This window comes from Trichechus manatus, unplaced genomic scaffold (assembly GCF_000243295.1).
Source record: "Trichechus manatus latirostris isolate Lorelei unplaced genomic scaffold, TriManLat1.0 scaffold00052, whole genome shotgun sequence".
In the NCBI taxonomy this organism is placed as follows: domain Eukaryota; kingdom Metazoa; phylum Chordata; class Mammalia; order Sirenia; family Trichechidae; genus Trichechus; species Trichechus manatus.
The window spans coordinates 9970815-9984282 of NW_004443988.1; the positions used below are offsets into that span (position 1 = coordinate 9970815).

The following is a 13468-nucleotide window of genomic DNA, read 5'->3' on the forward strand; positions in this document are numbered from 1 at the left end:
ATGAGATGCTTCACAGATTCATCATTGTTCTTTATCTTTGCATAATACTCCATTGTGTGTATGTACCATAGTTTGTTTATTCATTCATCTGTTGATGAGCCTCTAGGTTGTTTCCCTCTTTTTGCTATTGTGAACAGTGCTGCAATGAATATGGGTGTGCTTATGTCTATTTGTGTGATGGCTCTTATTTCTCCAGGATATATTCCTAGGAGTGGGATTTCATTTTGTAGTGCTTTTTTATGTGATGCTGACGTTTTCTTTGTTCCTCTTACTCTCCTGTGCTGAGTTCCTTTTGTTTGTGGATTTTTTTTTCATTTCTTTTGTTTTTGTAGGTTTTGTTTTTACTGAGACTTTATGTTTTTTCTCTTTATTTTGATGAGTAGGTTTGTTAACTTCCTTTGTGGTTACCTTGAAATTTACCCTTATATTCCTAGATTTGAACCAGTCTATTATTACTTGGTATCACCTTGCCTCCTCTCCGTTAGAAGGTTCTATACCTACACCGTTTATTTCCTCTTTTATTGCTCTGATGTTGTTATTATTCACAGATTAACCTCTCTGGTTCCCTGTTGTAATTCTTTTGGTCTTGCATAGTCCTTAAGAGTTCATTTCCTAGGTTGGTATCTGGCTAGTACGATCCCGTGTCCTGTATTCAGCCTGTGATCTGATGTTGTTTGTTCTCAGATAGAAGGACTTCCTATAATAAGTCTTGTAAGTTTGGTTTGGTTTTTACATAGTCCCTTAATTTCTGTTTATCTGGAAATGTCCTAATTTCGCCGTCATATTTGAACGAGAGTTTTGCAGGATATATTATTCTTGGCTGACAGTTTTTTTCTTTCAAGGTTTTATATATGTCATCCCGTTGCCTTCTTGCCTGCATGATTTCTGCCAAATAATCCGAACTTAGTCTTATTCTTTCTTGTCTGTGTGGGACTTTTTGTTTTTCTCGAGTTGCTTTCAGGATTTTTTGTTTGTCTTTGGTTTTAGCGAGCGTGATTATGATATGCATTGGTGATTTTCTTTTGCGGTCTATCCTATATCACATTTGTTGAGCTTCTTGGATTGTCAGTGTTTCATCTTTCATGATATAGGGGCAGTTCTTCAATGATCCTGTCTGTGTTTTCTGTCTTCTCCACCTCTTCTGGAACTCCAATCACTCTCAAATTTTTGCTTTTGATTGTATCCCACATAATTCTCAGGGTTTCTTCATTTTTCTTTGTTGTTTTTTCTGATATTTCCTCAGAGTTGTATCCAAGTGTTTGTCTTCAGTTTCACTGATGCTGTCTTCCATCCTTTCAAACCTGCTTCTCAGCCCTTCTATGACTCTGTCCATTTCTGAAATCTTGTTTATCTTTTGGATTTCTAATTGTTGTTTTTGTATGATTTCTAGTTGTGAATTTATTTTAGCATTTTGTTCCTGTATTATTTTCTTGAATTCTTCCATTTTTTTGTCTGTATTTTCCATGAATTTGTCTGCCTTTTCCATGAATTTGTCTATTTTTTCCTCATTTTTGTCACTTTTTGCTTCAACTCATGGATAATTCTGAATATTAGAGATTTGAATTCCCTCTCAATTAGGTTTAGTGCCTTACTGGAAGGTCTCTGGTGTTTTATTTCAGACGCCTACTGGAACCATCCTGTCTTGTTTTTGTAAATGTTTTGATATTGCCTGCTGTCTTTGGGGCATTCAGTGGGTATTTTCCTAATTTATTGATTGTAGGTTTGTTTTGTCCTGATTTTTTGTTTTATTTGGTTATCTCTGAACCGGTAGGCTGTGTGTTCTTTGTTGTTTGCTCATCTGTGGGCATGATACTTTTCACCTGCTTCTCCAATGGACAGGGTCAGTCACTCAGGTATGGTACAGCAGGGCAGGTTCAGCTGAAGGGGAGTTGCTGGGATGTGTTGTTTGTGGCATGTACCAGGGCTGACAGTGCGGACCAGAAAGCAGTGCAGGGTAGGTTCCAGTAGGCCGTGCCTGTGCTGCTTGGGAGTGTTATGTTCAGTGCACAGTGCAGGTAGGCAGGAATGAGGGGGTAGATTGTGATGCGTGGAGCTAAGATGGTTATGGGAAGGATGAGAGAGAGGAGAGGGGAACAGAAGCCAAAAACATACACTTAAACAAAAAAGAGTGCTAAGGGTGCTTGCTATTGGAGTGGAGAGATGAGAGACTGAGAAATGGGAAAAAACAAAAATGAAAACAAAAAAAAGAAAAAGGGTAAAAGAAAAAAATGAATAAATCAAGAAACTAGACATGGAGAAAGACAAAAGGGTAATAAGAGAGAAGAAAACAACAAGAAAAAAAAACCAAAAGCCAAAAAAAAAAAAACAAAAAAAACAAAGACACACACATACACACAAAATCTGCCCCCACGGATGTCCCTGTGCATCTGCGCAGAGTAAGGGAGTAGCTTTCAAGCCACATGGTACTGCCCAGCTCAAATGGGCTCCCAAGCCAAGAAAAGAAAAAGGAAACAAACAAACAAATCAAAACAGAACAAATCAGAGCAAACAAAAAAGCCCCAGGGGTCCCACCAGTGTGGCAGCACGGGCCGGGAAGCAGTTTCACAGTTGAGTGGTGTTTCACAGCCTTTCCGGAAGAAGCAAAGATGATACACGGAGCCAGGTATCTGAGAGAAAGGAAGGGGAGGTGGTGAGAGGTAAGGAAGAAATCTAAAGAAGTGGAAAAAAGCAATACCAGCAGCCAACAAAAGGCACTCAGGTGAAGCTGGTGCTTCCCGGCCAAGAGACTGTGACTGCAGGAAGCAGAGAAGTCTAAGTGGGGATGAAGACAGTTGGGGGGTGGCAAAGCGTATATCGCCGGTTACCAGTTGTTCTGTCTCCTTTTGGAAGCTCTGTGAAGCTTCTTTCTCGTACCCCCTGTTTACTGATCTCTGATAGGAGTCCAAGATGGTGGATCCGTGCTGCGGTAGCTGATAGGGGACCTCTGCATGTATCGCTCCTCGCTCTCTGTTCTCGGTCAGTTTCTTATTCCATTCGGTGCTTGCCTGAGTTCTTCATCTCTTCATGTCATGCTTAGGTTTTCAGGATTGACGTGTGGCTCTGACTTAGTTTTCTGATCTTTGCTGTGGAAGGATGGTGTGGGCTTCTGGCTATAGCGCTGTGTTGCACGCAAGAGGTGAAGTCATATTCTTTGTGTCCATCAGTCTCTCATTGATTGTTGTATGCTGTCTATCATGCAAAGATGATTCATATGAATTGCAAGATGAAGTCGCAAATACTGCAAGAGCTGCAGGATTTCTCGACCGTAATAAAGTGTGCTGGAGGAAGTGATAGACAAATGAAGGCCTCACAGATTCGGATTAGTAAACAGTTGGAAGAAAATGGGGCTGTCAGGATTGGCCTTAATAAAAAAGAAAAAAGAATGAGTTGAATACCAAAAAATAAAGAGAAACCTGTGGAGAAAGTGACCTTTATGATTTTGCTTAGAGTCAAATATGAAGTGAAGGATGTTGAATTGTGTTAACCATACAGTTTTATCAGAATAATCACACACGTCGATAAGCCAGCCCAATGTCTTTTTTTTTCACTTTAAGAATTAGTAATATTTTCACAATTATAATCAAACATTTGTTAAATATAATATAAAATAAACTTATTTGCATATTCTTTAGTTTCACTTTTGAAGAGAAAATTCCAAAGAAGTATTTAAAGTTATGTGTCTGTTTCAAGTGAATTCACTTTAAGTTGATTTTTCAGTATTAATTACCCTTGGATAACAAGGATCTCTTCTGTTTGATTATCACTTGTCAGCATAGTAGATTGAAGCTCTTCCTAGCTCAGAATAGGTAGGTGCTCAATGCTCAGTAAATGTCGGTTGAATGAATGAAATAAATAACTACTGATGTGAGAACCTCAGCTGAGAGCCAGTCTTAAATCTTAAGATCAGCTATTTCTAATGATGTGCATAATTTGTTTGTTTTATTCATAGAATAACAGATTCCCTGGATACTCTTTCAGAAATTTCATCAAATAAACAGAATCATTCTTATCCTGGTAAGGTTGCACAGTTTTGTTTTCCTAATAATTATTCCTTTCCTTTTATTTATTTAAAAGTTTTTTATTGTGAGGCATACATGCATACAAAAAAAGTGTATCAAATGTATCTGTATCTGTATAGTTTATGTAATTATAAAGCAAACATCTGTTACCTACCACCCAGCTGAAGTTACAGATTACCTGTATGATAGGAACCCCTGAATGTACCCCTCCTCATCTCATCTATCTCTGTTTTCATATACTCCATCCTCAGGTGATGACTGTCTTGAATTTTTTATTAATTATTCCTTGCTTTTCTTTATAGTTTTGTCACCCATATATATATATATATTATATATATATATAATATATATGTATCCATAACATATGTTTAGTTTTGCTTGTTATTTGCTATTCTTACTGTTAATTAGTATTACATGGAAAAATATTATTTATTCACTTGCTAGCTAATGGATATTTAGGTTATGTCCTGTTTTTTACTATTAAAAACTATGCTGATCATGTCCTGGTGCACATGTGCAAATGTTCCTCTAGGGTTCCCAGGCAGAGGATATACCTTCTTCCTTCCTGGGTAGCGCCAAACTGTTTCCAGGGAACACTGCTGACAGCAGTGGGCAGAGTGGGCAGGAGCCTTGGTTGCTTCCCACCTCACTGACACTGGTATTGCTTAATTTAGAAGCTCTTCCCAGCCTGACAGGTGTAAATGGAATCTCATTGTGGTTTTATTTTGCCTTTTGCAGGTTACAAATGAGGTTGAGCCTATTTTCATGTTTATGGGCCATATATGTTTCCTCTTTTATAAAGTACCTGTTCCAGCCTCTTGCCCCTTTTCTATTGAGAAGTTTGTCTTTATTAATTCATAGGCTTCTTTAAATAGTATGGGTACTAATCTTTTTTTTTTTTTTTTTTTTTACTGTTCTGTAACTTGCCTTTTAAGAAAAATTTATTGTGGCTATATATGTATATATATATATGAATTGCCATTTTAACCATTTTTAAGTGTACAATTCAGTGAGATTAATTACATTCACCATGTTGTGGAACCATCACCACTATCTAATTCCAAAAGTTTTCATCACCTTAAAGAGAAACCGAGTGCCCCTTAAGCAATAAATCCCCATCCCCTCCTCCCTCAGTCCCTTCTAACCACTAATGAACTTTTGTCTCTGTCCATTTGCCTGTTCTCAGTGTTTCATATAAGTGGGATCATGTGATATTAGTCCCTTTGTGTGACTAACTTTACTCAGCATAATGTTTACAAGGTTCACCCATGTTGTAACATGTGTCAGCACTTCATCTCTTTAAGGCCGAATAATATTCCATTGTATGCATATACCATATTTGTTTATCCAGTTATCTGTAGGTTGTTTCCACCTTTTGGCTATTTGAATAATGCTGCAGTGAACATTGATGTACGCTAGAGACTAGTCGTTTTTATGTGTAGCAAATATTTTTGCCCAGTTTGTGGCTCGTTTTTTTACCTTTTTTTTTTTTTAATGTCTTTTGATGAACATAGACTGTTAATTTTTAAAGTCAAAATTAGCAATATATTCCATTGTGGTTTGCATTTTTGTCTTAAATCTTTTCCTAAATAGATATTGTAAAGATTTTTTTTTTTTTTATTATTGCCTTCTAAAAGTTTTATAGTTTTGCCTTTCACATTTAAGTTGTCAGTCTACCTGGAATTGATTTTTGTGTATGGTAAGGATCTGATTTCATTTTTTTTCCCCATGTGGACAACCATTTGTAAAAATCCATTCTTTGTCCATAGATCTGCATTGCCTGCATTGTCACAAATCAAGTATATTATATACACTGTTATGTTTCTGGCCTCTCCTGTTCTAGTGGTCTTTTTTTTTTAATCCCTGTGCTTACCTTAATTAGCATGGATTTCTAGCAAGACTTGATATCTAGTAGATTAAAACTCTCCCTCCCCTAGCTGCACACGCATACCCTGTTATTATTCTTCAGGAAAGTCTTAGCCCTTCATGGCATTTGTTCTTCTGCATACATTTGGAGAACCCCTTGTGGCGCAGTGGTTAAGCATTCAGCTGCTAACCAACAGGTTAGCAGTTTGAATCTACCGGCTGCTCCTTGGAAACACTGTGGGGCAGTTCAGCTCTGTCCTATAGGGTCGCCATGAGTTGTAATTGACTGGCTGGCAATGGGTTGGGTTATACATTTGGAATCAACTTGTTAAGTTCTACAGAACCCTGTTGAGATTCCTATTAGAATTGCATAGTTTAGAAGAACTTGAGGAAAATTGACATCTGCGTCATTCCTTTCCAAGATTGTGTCTTTCTCATTTGTTTGGGTATTCTTTAATGCCTGTCCATGAAGTTTGTTATTTTTTTCATAAAAAACCTTGCATATCTATTGCTAGATTTATTCCTAAGTACTTTATAATTTTTGTATTATTATAAATGAGATCATTTTAAAAATTACATTTTATGGCTGCTTGTTACTGTTGTGTTACATTTAACCTTTGTATATTGATTTGTTTAATCCATCAAACTTCCTAGACTCTTTTATTCCAATAATTTATCTGTAGATTCTACTGTGCTTTTTTTTTAACATGGATAATCACATCATATGCAAATAATGGCAGATGTTTTTTCATTTCTTGCCCTTAGACCATGTGTTTCATTTTCTTTGTATTGCACTGGCTGCCACAGGAGTGGCAAAAGAAAAAGAAAAGGGCATCCCTGTCTTGTTATTTAGGAGTATTTTGAGCATTTTTACCATTAAGTATGATGATACTTTATTTCTCAGATAGATGTCCTTTGCTAAGGCTTTTTGTTTTTGATTCATGAACAGAATTTTATGTAATTCTTTTGTTTATGTATCTAATAGGATACTCTTATGGTTTTCTCTTTATTTTAATGTAGTAAATTATATTATTTGATTTTCTAGTATTAAATCAACCTTGGATTTCTGGGATTAACTTATTTTGGTCATGATACATATTATTTAAAAAATTACTCTATTTTGTTTCCTAGTATTTTAAATGAAGATTTAAAAATCTTTAATCAGTAGTGGAAAGGGCCTTTAATTTTTTGTGTACAGTCTTTGTCTAGTTTAATATCAAGGTTATTCTTGTTGTTGTGTGCTGTCTAGTTGATTCTATAGGACAGAGTGGCACTGCCGTATAGCGTTGCCTATGCTGTAATCTTTATTTATTTTTTTATTATTGTACTTTAGATGACGGTTTACAGAACAAACTAGCTTCTCATTAAACGATTAGTGCACATATTGTTTTGTGACATTGGTTACCAACCCCACAACATGTCAACACTCTCCCCTTCTCGACCTTGGGTTCCCCGTTGCCAGCTTCTCTGTCCCCTCCTGCCGTCTAGTCCTTGCTTCTGGGTTGGTGTGCCCCTTTAGTCTTGTTTTGTTTTATGGGGCTGTCTAATCTTTGGCTGAAGGGTGAATGTCGTTACTGGAGTGACTTCATTACTGAGCTAAAAGGGTGTCTGGGGGCCATACTCTCAGGGTTTCTCCAGTCTCTGTCAGGCCAGTAAGTCAGGTCTTTTTTTGTAAGTTAGAATTTTTTTCTACATTTTTCTCCAGCTCTGTCCAGGACCCTCTATTGTGATACCTGTCAGAGCAGTTGGTGGTGGTAGCTGGGCACCATCTAGTTGTGCTGGACTCAGTCTGGTGGAGGCTCTGGTCGTTGTGCTCTATTAGTCCTTTGGACTAAGCTTTCCCTTGTGTCTTTGGTTTTCTTCATACTCCCTTGCTCCAGATGGGATGAGACCAGTGGAGTATCTTAGATGGTCACTCAAAAACTTTTAAGACCCCAGATGCTACTCACCAAAGTAGAGTGTAGAACATTTTCTTTATAAACTATGTTATGCCAACTGAGCTAGATGTTCCCTGAGACCATGGTCCCCACAGTCCTTAGCCCAGCAGTTTGGTCCCTCAGAGAGTTTGGATGTGTCTGTGGAGCTTCCATGACTTTGCCTTGGACAAGTTGTCCTATGCTGTAATCTTTATGGGAGCAGATTGGCAGGTCTTTTCTCTTGTAGAACTACTGGTGAGTTTGAACCACCAATCTTTTGGTTAGCAGCCAGATGCTTAACCATTGTGCCACCAGGGCTCCTTAAGCTTATGCTAATGTTATACAATAAATTTGGAGAATATTTCTTCTTCTTTTTGTCTTTAGGAAATGTTTGTGTAAGTCTGGATTGTCTGTTTCATGATTTTTTGGTAGAACTTGCCTGGATGTGTGTTTTCTATTTCATTATTGATTCCATTTCTTAAATAATTTTAGAGCTACTCAGGTTTTTCTCTTTCTTCTTGAGTTGGTTTTGGTAGTTTATTTTTTCCAGGAATTTATCAGTTTTATTTAAACTGTATTAAACTATATTGGCAGAAATTCATTACAAATACCCTGTTCTTATGTGTTTCATATTTAATATCTGTAACATTTGTACTTACTTCCTCCTGTCCTTTCATTTGTATTGTTTAGTGTCTGTCTGTCTTTCTCTTACGCCCCTGTTTAATCTTGTCAGGAGTTTGGAATTTTCAAATAACCAACTTTTGACTTTGTGAACTCTTTCTACTCTTTGTTTGTTATTGTTGTTAGCTGCTGCAAGTTGGCCCCCGACTCATGCTAACCCCTTGCACAATGGGATTGGACCATTGTGATACATAGGGTTTTTATCAGTTGATTTTCAGGAGTAGATCACCAGTCCTTTCTTCCTATTCTGTCATAATCTGTAATCTCTGCTGAAACCTGTTCAGCATAATAACAACACGCAAGCATCCACTGATAGATGATTGGTGGCTGTGCTTGAGGTACATTGGCTGCATATAGAACCTGGGTCTCCCATATGGAAGGAGAGAAATCTACTACTGAACTACCTCATTTCCTTCCTTCTATTCTACTTTGTTTGGGTTTATCCTGCTATTTTTCTAACTTTTTGGGTTGGATGCTTGTTTCAGTAAGTCTTTTTCCTTTTTGCGTGTTATCATTTAAGGCTATAAATTTCTCTTTAACTACTGCTTTCCCTGCATCTCTCAAGTTTTGATATGTAGTATTGTACTTTTCAGTGCTACATTTTTATATCCATTACTATTTCTTCTTTGACCTATGAGCTGTTTAATAGTGTGTTTTTAAATTTCCAAATGTATCATGTTTTTTAGTTACCTTATTCTGTTTCTTAAAGGCAGTGTGATAAGAGAATGTGATTGGTATAATATCAGTCCTTAAATATTTGTTGAACCTAACTTTATGGTCTACCACAGCATTTTTTTTTCAATTTTTTTTTTTTGGTTGTACTTTAGGTGAAGGTTTACAGAACAGATAGTTTCTCATTGAACAGTTAGTTCATATTGCCTTATGACAATGGTTAACAACCCCACAACATGTCAACACTGTCCTTTCTCAACCTTGGGTTACCTATCACCAGCTTTCTTGTCCCCTCCTGCCTTCTAGTCTTTGTCCCTGGACTGCTGTGCCTCATTAGTCCCGTTTTGTTTTTTGGGGCTGTCCAATCCCCTGCTGAACGGTAAACCTCGGAAGTGACTTCACCTCTCAGCTAAAACGGTGTCCGGGGGAAATACTCTCGGGGTTTCTCCAGTCTTTCCGGCCAGTAAATCTGGTCTTTCTTTGTGAGTTAGTATTTTGTTCTACATCCTTCTTCAGCTCTGTCCAGGACCCTCTGTTGTGATCCCAGTCAGAACAGTTACTGGTGGTAGCTGGGCACCATCTAGCTGTAGTGGACTCAGTCTGGTGGAGGCCATACTAGTTGTGGTCCGTTAGTCCTTTGGACTAATCTTTTCCTTGTATCCTGTTCTCTTCATTCTCCCTTGCTCCCAAAGGGGTGAGACCAGTGGAGTGTCATAGATGGCTGCTCACAGGCTTTTAAGACCCCCAGGTGCTACTCACCAAGGTAGGATGTAGAACATTGTCTTTATAAACTGTGTTATGCCAATTGAGCTAGATATTCCCTGAGACCGTGGTCCCCACAGCCCTCTGCCCAGCAATTCAGTCCCTCAGGGATTTTGGATGTGTCTATGGAGCTTCCATGACCTTTCCTTGTACAATTTGTGCTGGCTTCCCCGGTATTGTCTACTGTCTTATCCTTCACCAAAATTACCACTTATCTATTGTCTATTTAGTTTCCCCCCACCCCTCCCATCCCTCATAACCAAGAAAGATTGTTTCTTTTTGTGTGTAAACTTTTACATGAGTTTTTACAGTAGAGGTCTCATGTAATATTTGTCCTCTTGTGATTGACTTATTTCACTCAGCATAATGTCCTCCAGTTTCATCCATGTTATGAGATGCTTCACAGATTCATCATTGTTCTTTATCGTAGCATAATACTCCATTGTGTGTTCATCCATTCATCTGTTGATGGGCATCTAGGTTGTTTCCATCTTTTTGCTGTTGTGGACAATGCTGCCATGAACATGAGTGTGCATATGTCTATTCGTGTGACGGCTCTTATTTCTCTAGGATATATTCCTAGGAGTGGGATTGCTGGATCATATGGTATTTCTGTTACTAGCTTCTAAAGAAGCAGCGTATCATTTTCCAAAATGGTTGTATAATTTTGCATTCCCACCAGCAGTGCATAAGAGTTGTAATCTCCCTGCAGCCTCTCCATCATTTATTTCCAGTGTTTTTGATTCGTGCCAGTAATGCCAGTGTGAGATGGTATCTCATCGTGGTTTTAATTTGCGTTTCTCTAATGGCTAGTGATTGTGAGCATTTCCTCATATGTATGTTGGCCGCTTGAATGTCCTCTTTGCTGAAGTGTCTGTTCATTTCCTTTGCCAATTTTTTAATTGGATTATTTGTCTTTTTGTTGTAGAGGTGTTGCATTTTTTTGTAGATTTTAGAGATTAGACCTTTGTCTGACTTGTAATGTTCTCTTTTTACTCTTTTGGTGAAGTCTTTTGATGAGCATAAGTGTTTAGTTTTTAGAAGATCCCAGTAGTCTAGCTTATCTTCCGGGGTTTGTTTGTTGTTGGTTATGGTTTGTATCCTGTTAATGCTGTGCATTAGGGCCCCTAGTGTTGACCCTATTTTTTCTTTTATGAACTTTATAGTTTTTGGCTTTATATTTTGGTCTTTGATCCATTTTGAGTTATTTTTTGTGTATGGTGTGAGGTGTGGGTTCTGTTTCATTTTTTTACAGATGGACATCCAGTTTTGCCAGCACCATTTGTTAAAAAGACTGTCTATTCCCCACTGGATGGACTTCAGGCCCTTGTCGAAGATCAGGTGACCGTAGATGGATGGATTTACATCTGTGTTCTCAACTCTGTTTCATTGATTAGTGTATCCATCATACCAGTACCAGGCTGTTTTGACTACTGTAGTTGTATAGTAGGTTCTGAGGTCAGGTACTGCGAGTCCTCCTACTTTATTCTTCTTCTTCAATAGTGCTTTACTTATTCGGGGCTTCTTCCCTTTCCATATAAAATTAATGATTAGTTTTTCCATCTCTTTAAAGAATGTTGTTGGTATTTGGATCTGGATTGCATTGTATTTGTAAATTGGTTTGGGTAGAATTGTCATTTTCACAGTGTTGAGTCTGCCTATCTATGAGCATGGTATGTTTTTCCATTTAGGTAGATCTGTGTTGGTTCCTTGCAGTAGTATTCTGTAGTTTTCTTTGTATAAGTCTTTTACATCTTTGGTTAGATTTATTCGTAAGTATTTTGTATGTTTATTTTGTATTGTTCTACTCTGCTGAGTCTATTAGTTCCAGTAGTTTTCTCATGGAGTCTTTAGGGTTTTCTGTGTATAGTATCATATCATCCACAAACAGGGACAGTTTAACATCTTCATTACCAAGTTGGATGCACTTTATTTCTTTTTCTTGCCTTATTTCTCTAGTGAGGACTTCCAGCACAGTGTTAAATAGGAGCGGTAATAAAGGGCATCCTTGTCTTGTTCCTGTTCTCAAGGGGAATGTTTTCAGCCTCTCTCCATGAACAATGATGTTGACCATTGGTTTGCATAGATGCCCTTTATTATGTTGAGAAATTTCCCTTCTATGCCTATTTCATTGAGAGTTTTTATCAGGAATGGGTGTCGGACTTTGTTGAATGCCTCTTCTATGTCAGTTGAGATGATCATGTGATTCTTTTCTTTGCTTTTGTTTATGCGGTGGATTATGTTGATTGATTTTCCAATGTTAAACGATCCTTGCATACCTGGTATGAATCCTACTTGGTCATGGTGTATAATTTTTTTGATATGATGCTGAATTCTGTTGGCTAGAATTTTGTTGATACTCATGAGAGATATTGGTCTGTAATTTTCTTTTTTTGTGGTGTCTTTTCCTGGTTTTGGTATCAGGGTTATGCTGCTTTGTAAAATGAATTCGGAAGTATCCCTTCCTTTTCTATGTTCCGAAATAGTTTGAGTAGTACTGGTATAAGATCTTCTCTGAATGTTTGGTGGAATTCTCCAGTGAAGCTGTCTGGGCCAGGGCATTTTTCTGTTGGGAGTTTTTTATTTTTTCTTAATTGCCTTTTCAATCTCTTCTCTTGTTATGGGTCTGTTCAGATTTTCAGCATCACTTTGTGGTAGTTTGGGTAGGTAGTGTGTTTCTAGAAATTTATCCATTTCCTCTAGGTTTTCACATTTGTTGGAGTATAGTTTTTCATAATACTGTTATGATCCTTTTTATTTCAGTTGGGCCTGTTGTCATGTCCCCCATTTCATCTCTTATTTGGGTTGTTTGCATCCTCTCCAGTTTCTCTTTTGTCAGTCCAGCCAGTGGTTTGTCGATTTTGTTGATTCTTTCAAAGAACCAACTTTTTGTTTTGTTGATTCTTTCTATTGTTTTTCTGTTCTCTGTTTCATTTATTTCTGCTCTGATCTTTATTATTTCCTTTCTTATAGTGGCTGTGGGCTTTTTTTTTTTTTTTTGCTGTTCTCTTTCTGTTCAAGTTGTAGAGTTAATATTTTGATTTTGTCCCTTTCTTCTTTTTTGACGTGTGCATCTGTTGCTATAAATTGTCCACTGAGGACTGCCTTTGCTGTGTTCCAAAGGTTTTGGTATGATATGTTTTCATCCTCGTTTGATTCTAGGACTTTTTTTATTCCATCTCTGATTTCTTCTGTTACGCAGTGGTTTGTAAGCAGGGTGTTATTCAGTTTCCATGTAATTGATTTTTTTTCCTTGCTCTTTCTGTTGTTAATTTCTACCTTGCTGGCATTGTGCTCAGAGAAGATGCTTTGTATCATCTCAGCGTTTTGGATCTTGTTGAGGATTTCTCTGTGGCCTAAAATGTCTTATGTTCTGGAGAACATTCCATGTGCTTTGAAAAAGAATGTGTACTTTGCAGCTGTTGGATGGAGTGTTCTATATATGTCTATGAGGTCAAGTTGGCTGATTGTGCCCTTAGGTCTTCTGTATCTTTGTTGAGTTTCTTTCTAGATGTTCTGTCCTTTACCGAGAGTGGTGTGTTGAAGTCTCCT

At 37.6% G+C, this 13468-nt stretch overlaps 1 protein-coding gene across 2 annotated transcripts in view; it reads left to right on the top strand.

Annotated features, from left to right (window-relative positions):
* CLIP4 (CAP-Gly domain containing linker protein family member 4) overlaps nucleotides 1-13468 on the top strand; it is a 135709-nt gene that overhangs the window by 111136 nt on the left and 11105 nt on the right. For both annotated transcript variants that reach the window (XM_004377647.2, XM_023732454.1), the window contains one exon: nucleotides 3950-4014. In XM_004377647.2, the coding sequence (XP_004377704.1) occupies nucleotides 3950-4014 (65 nt within the window). The remainder of the gene's footprint in view (nucleotides 1-3949; nucleotides 4015-13468) is intronic.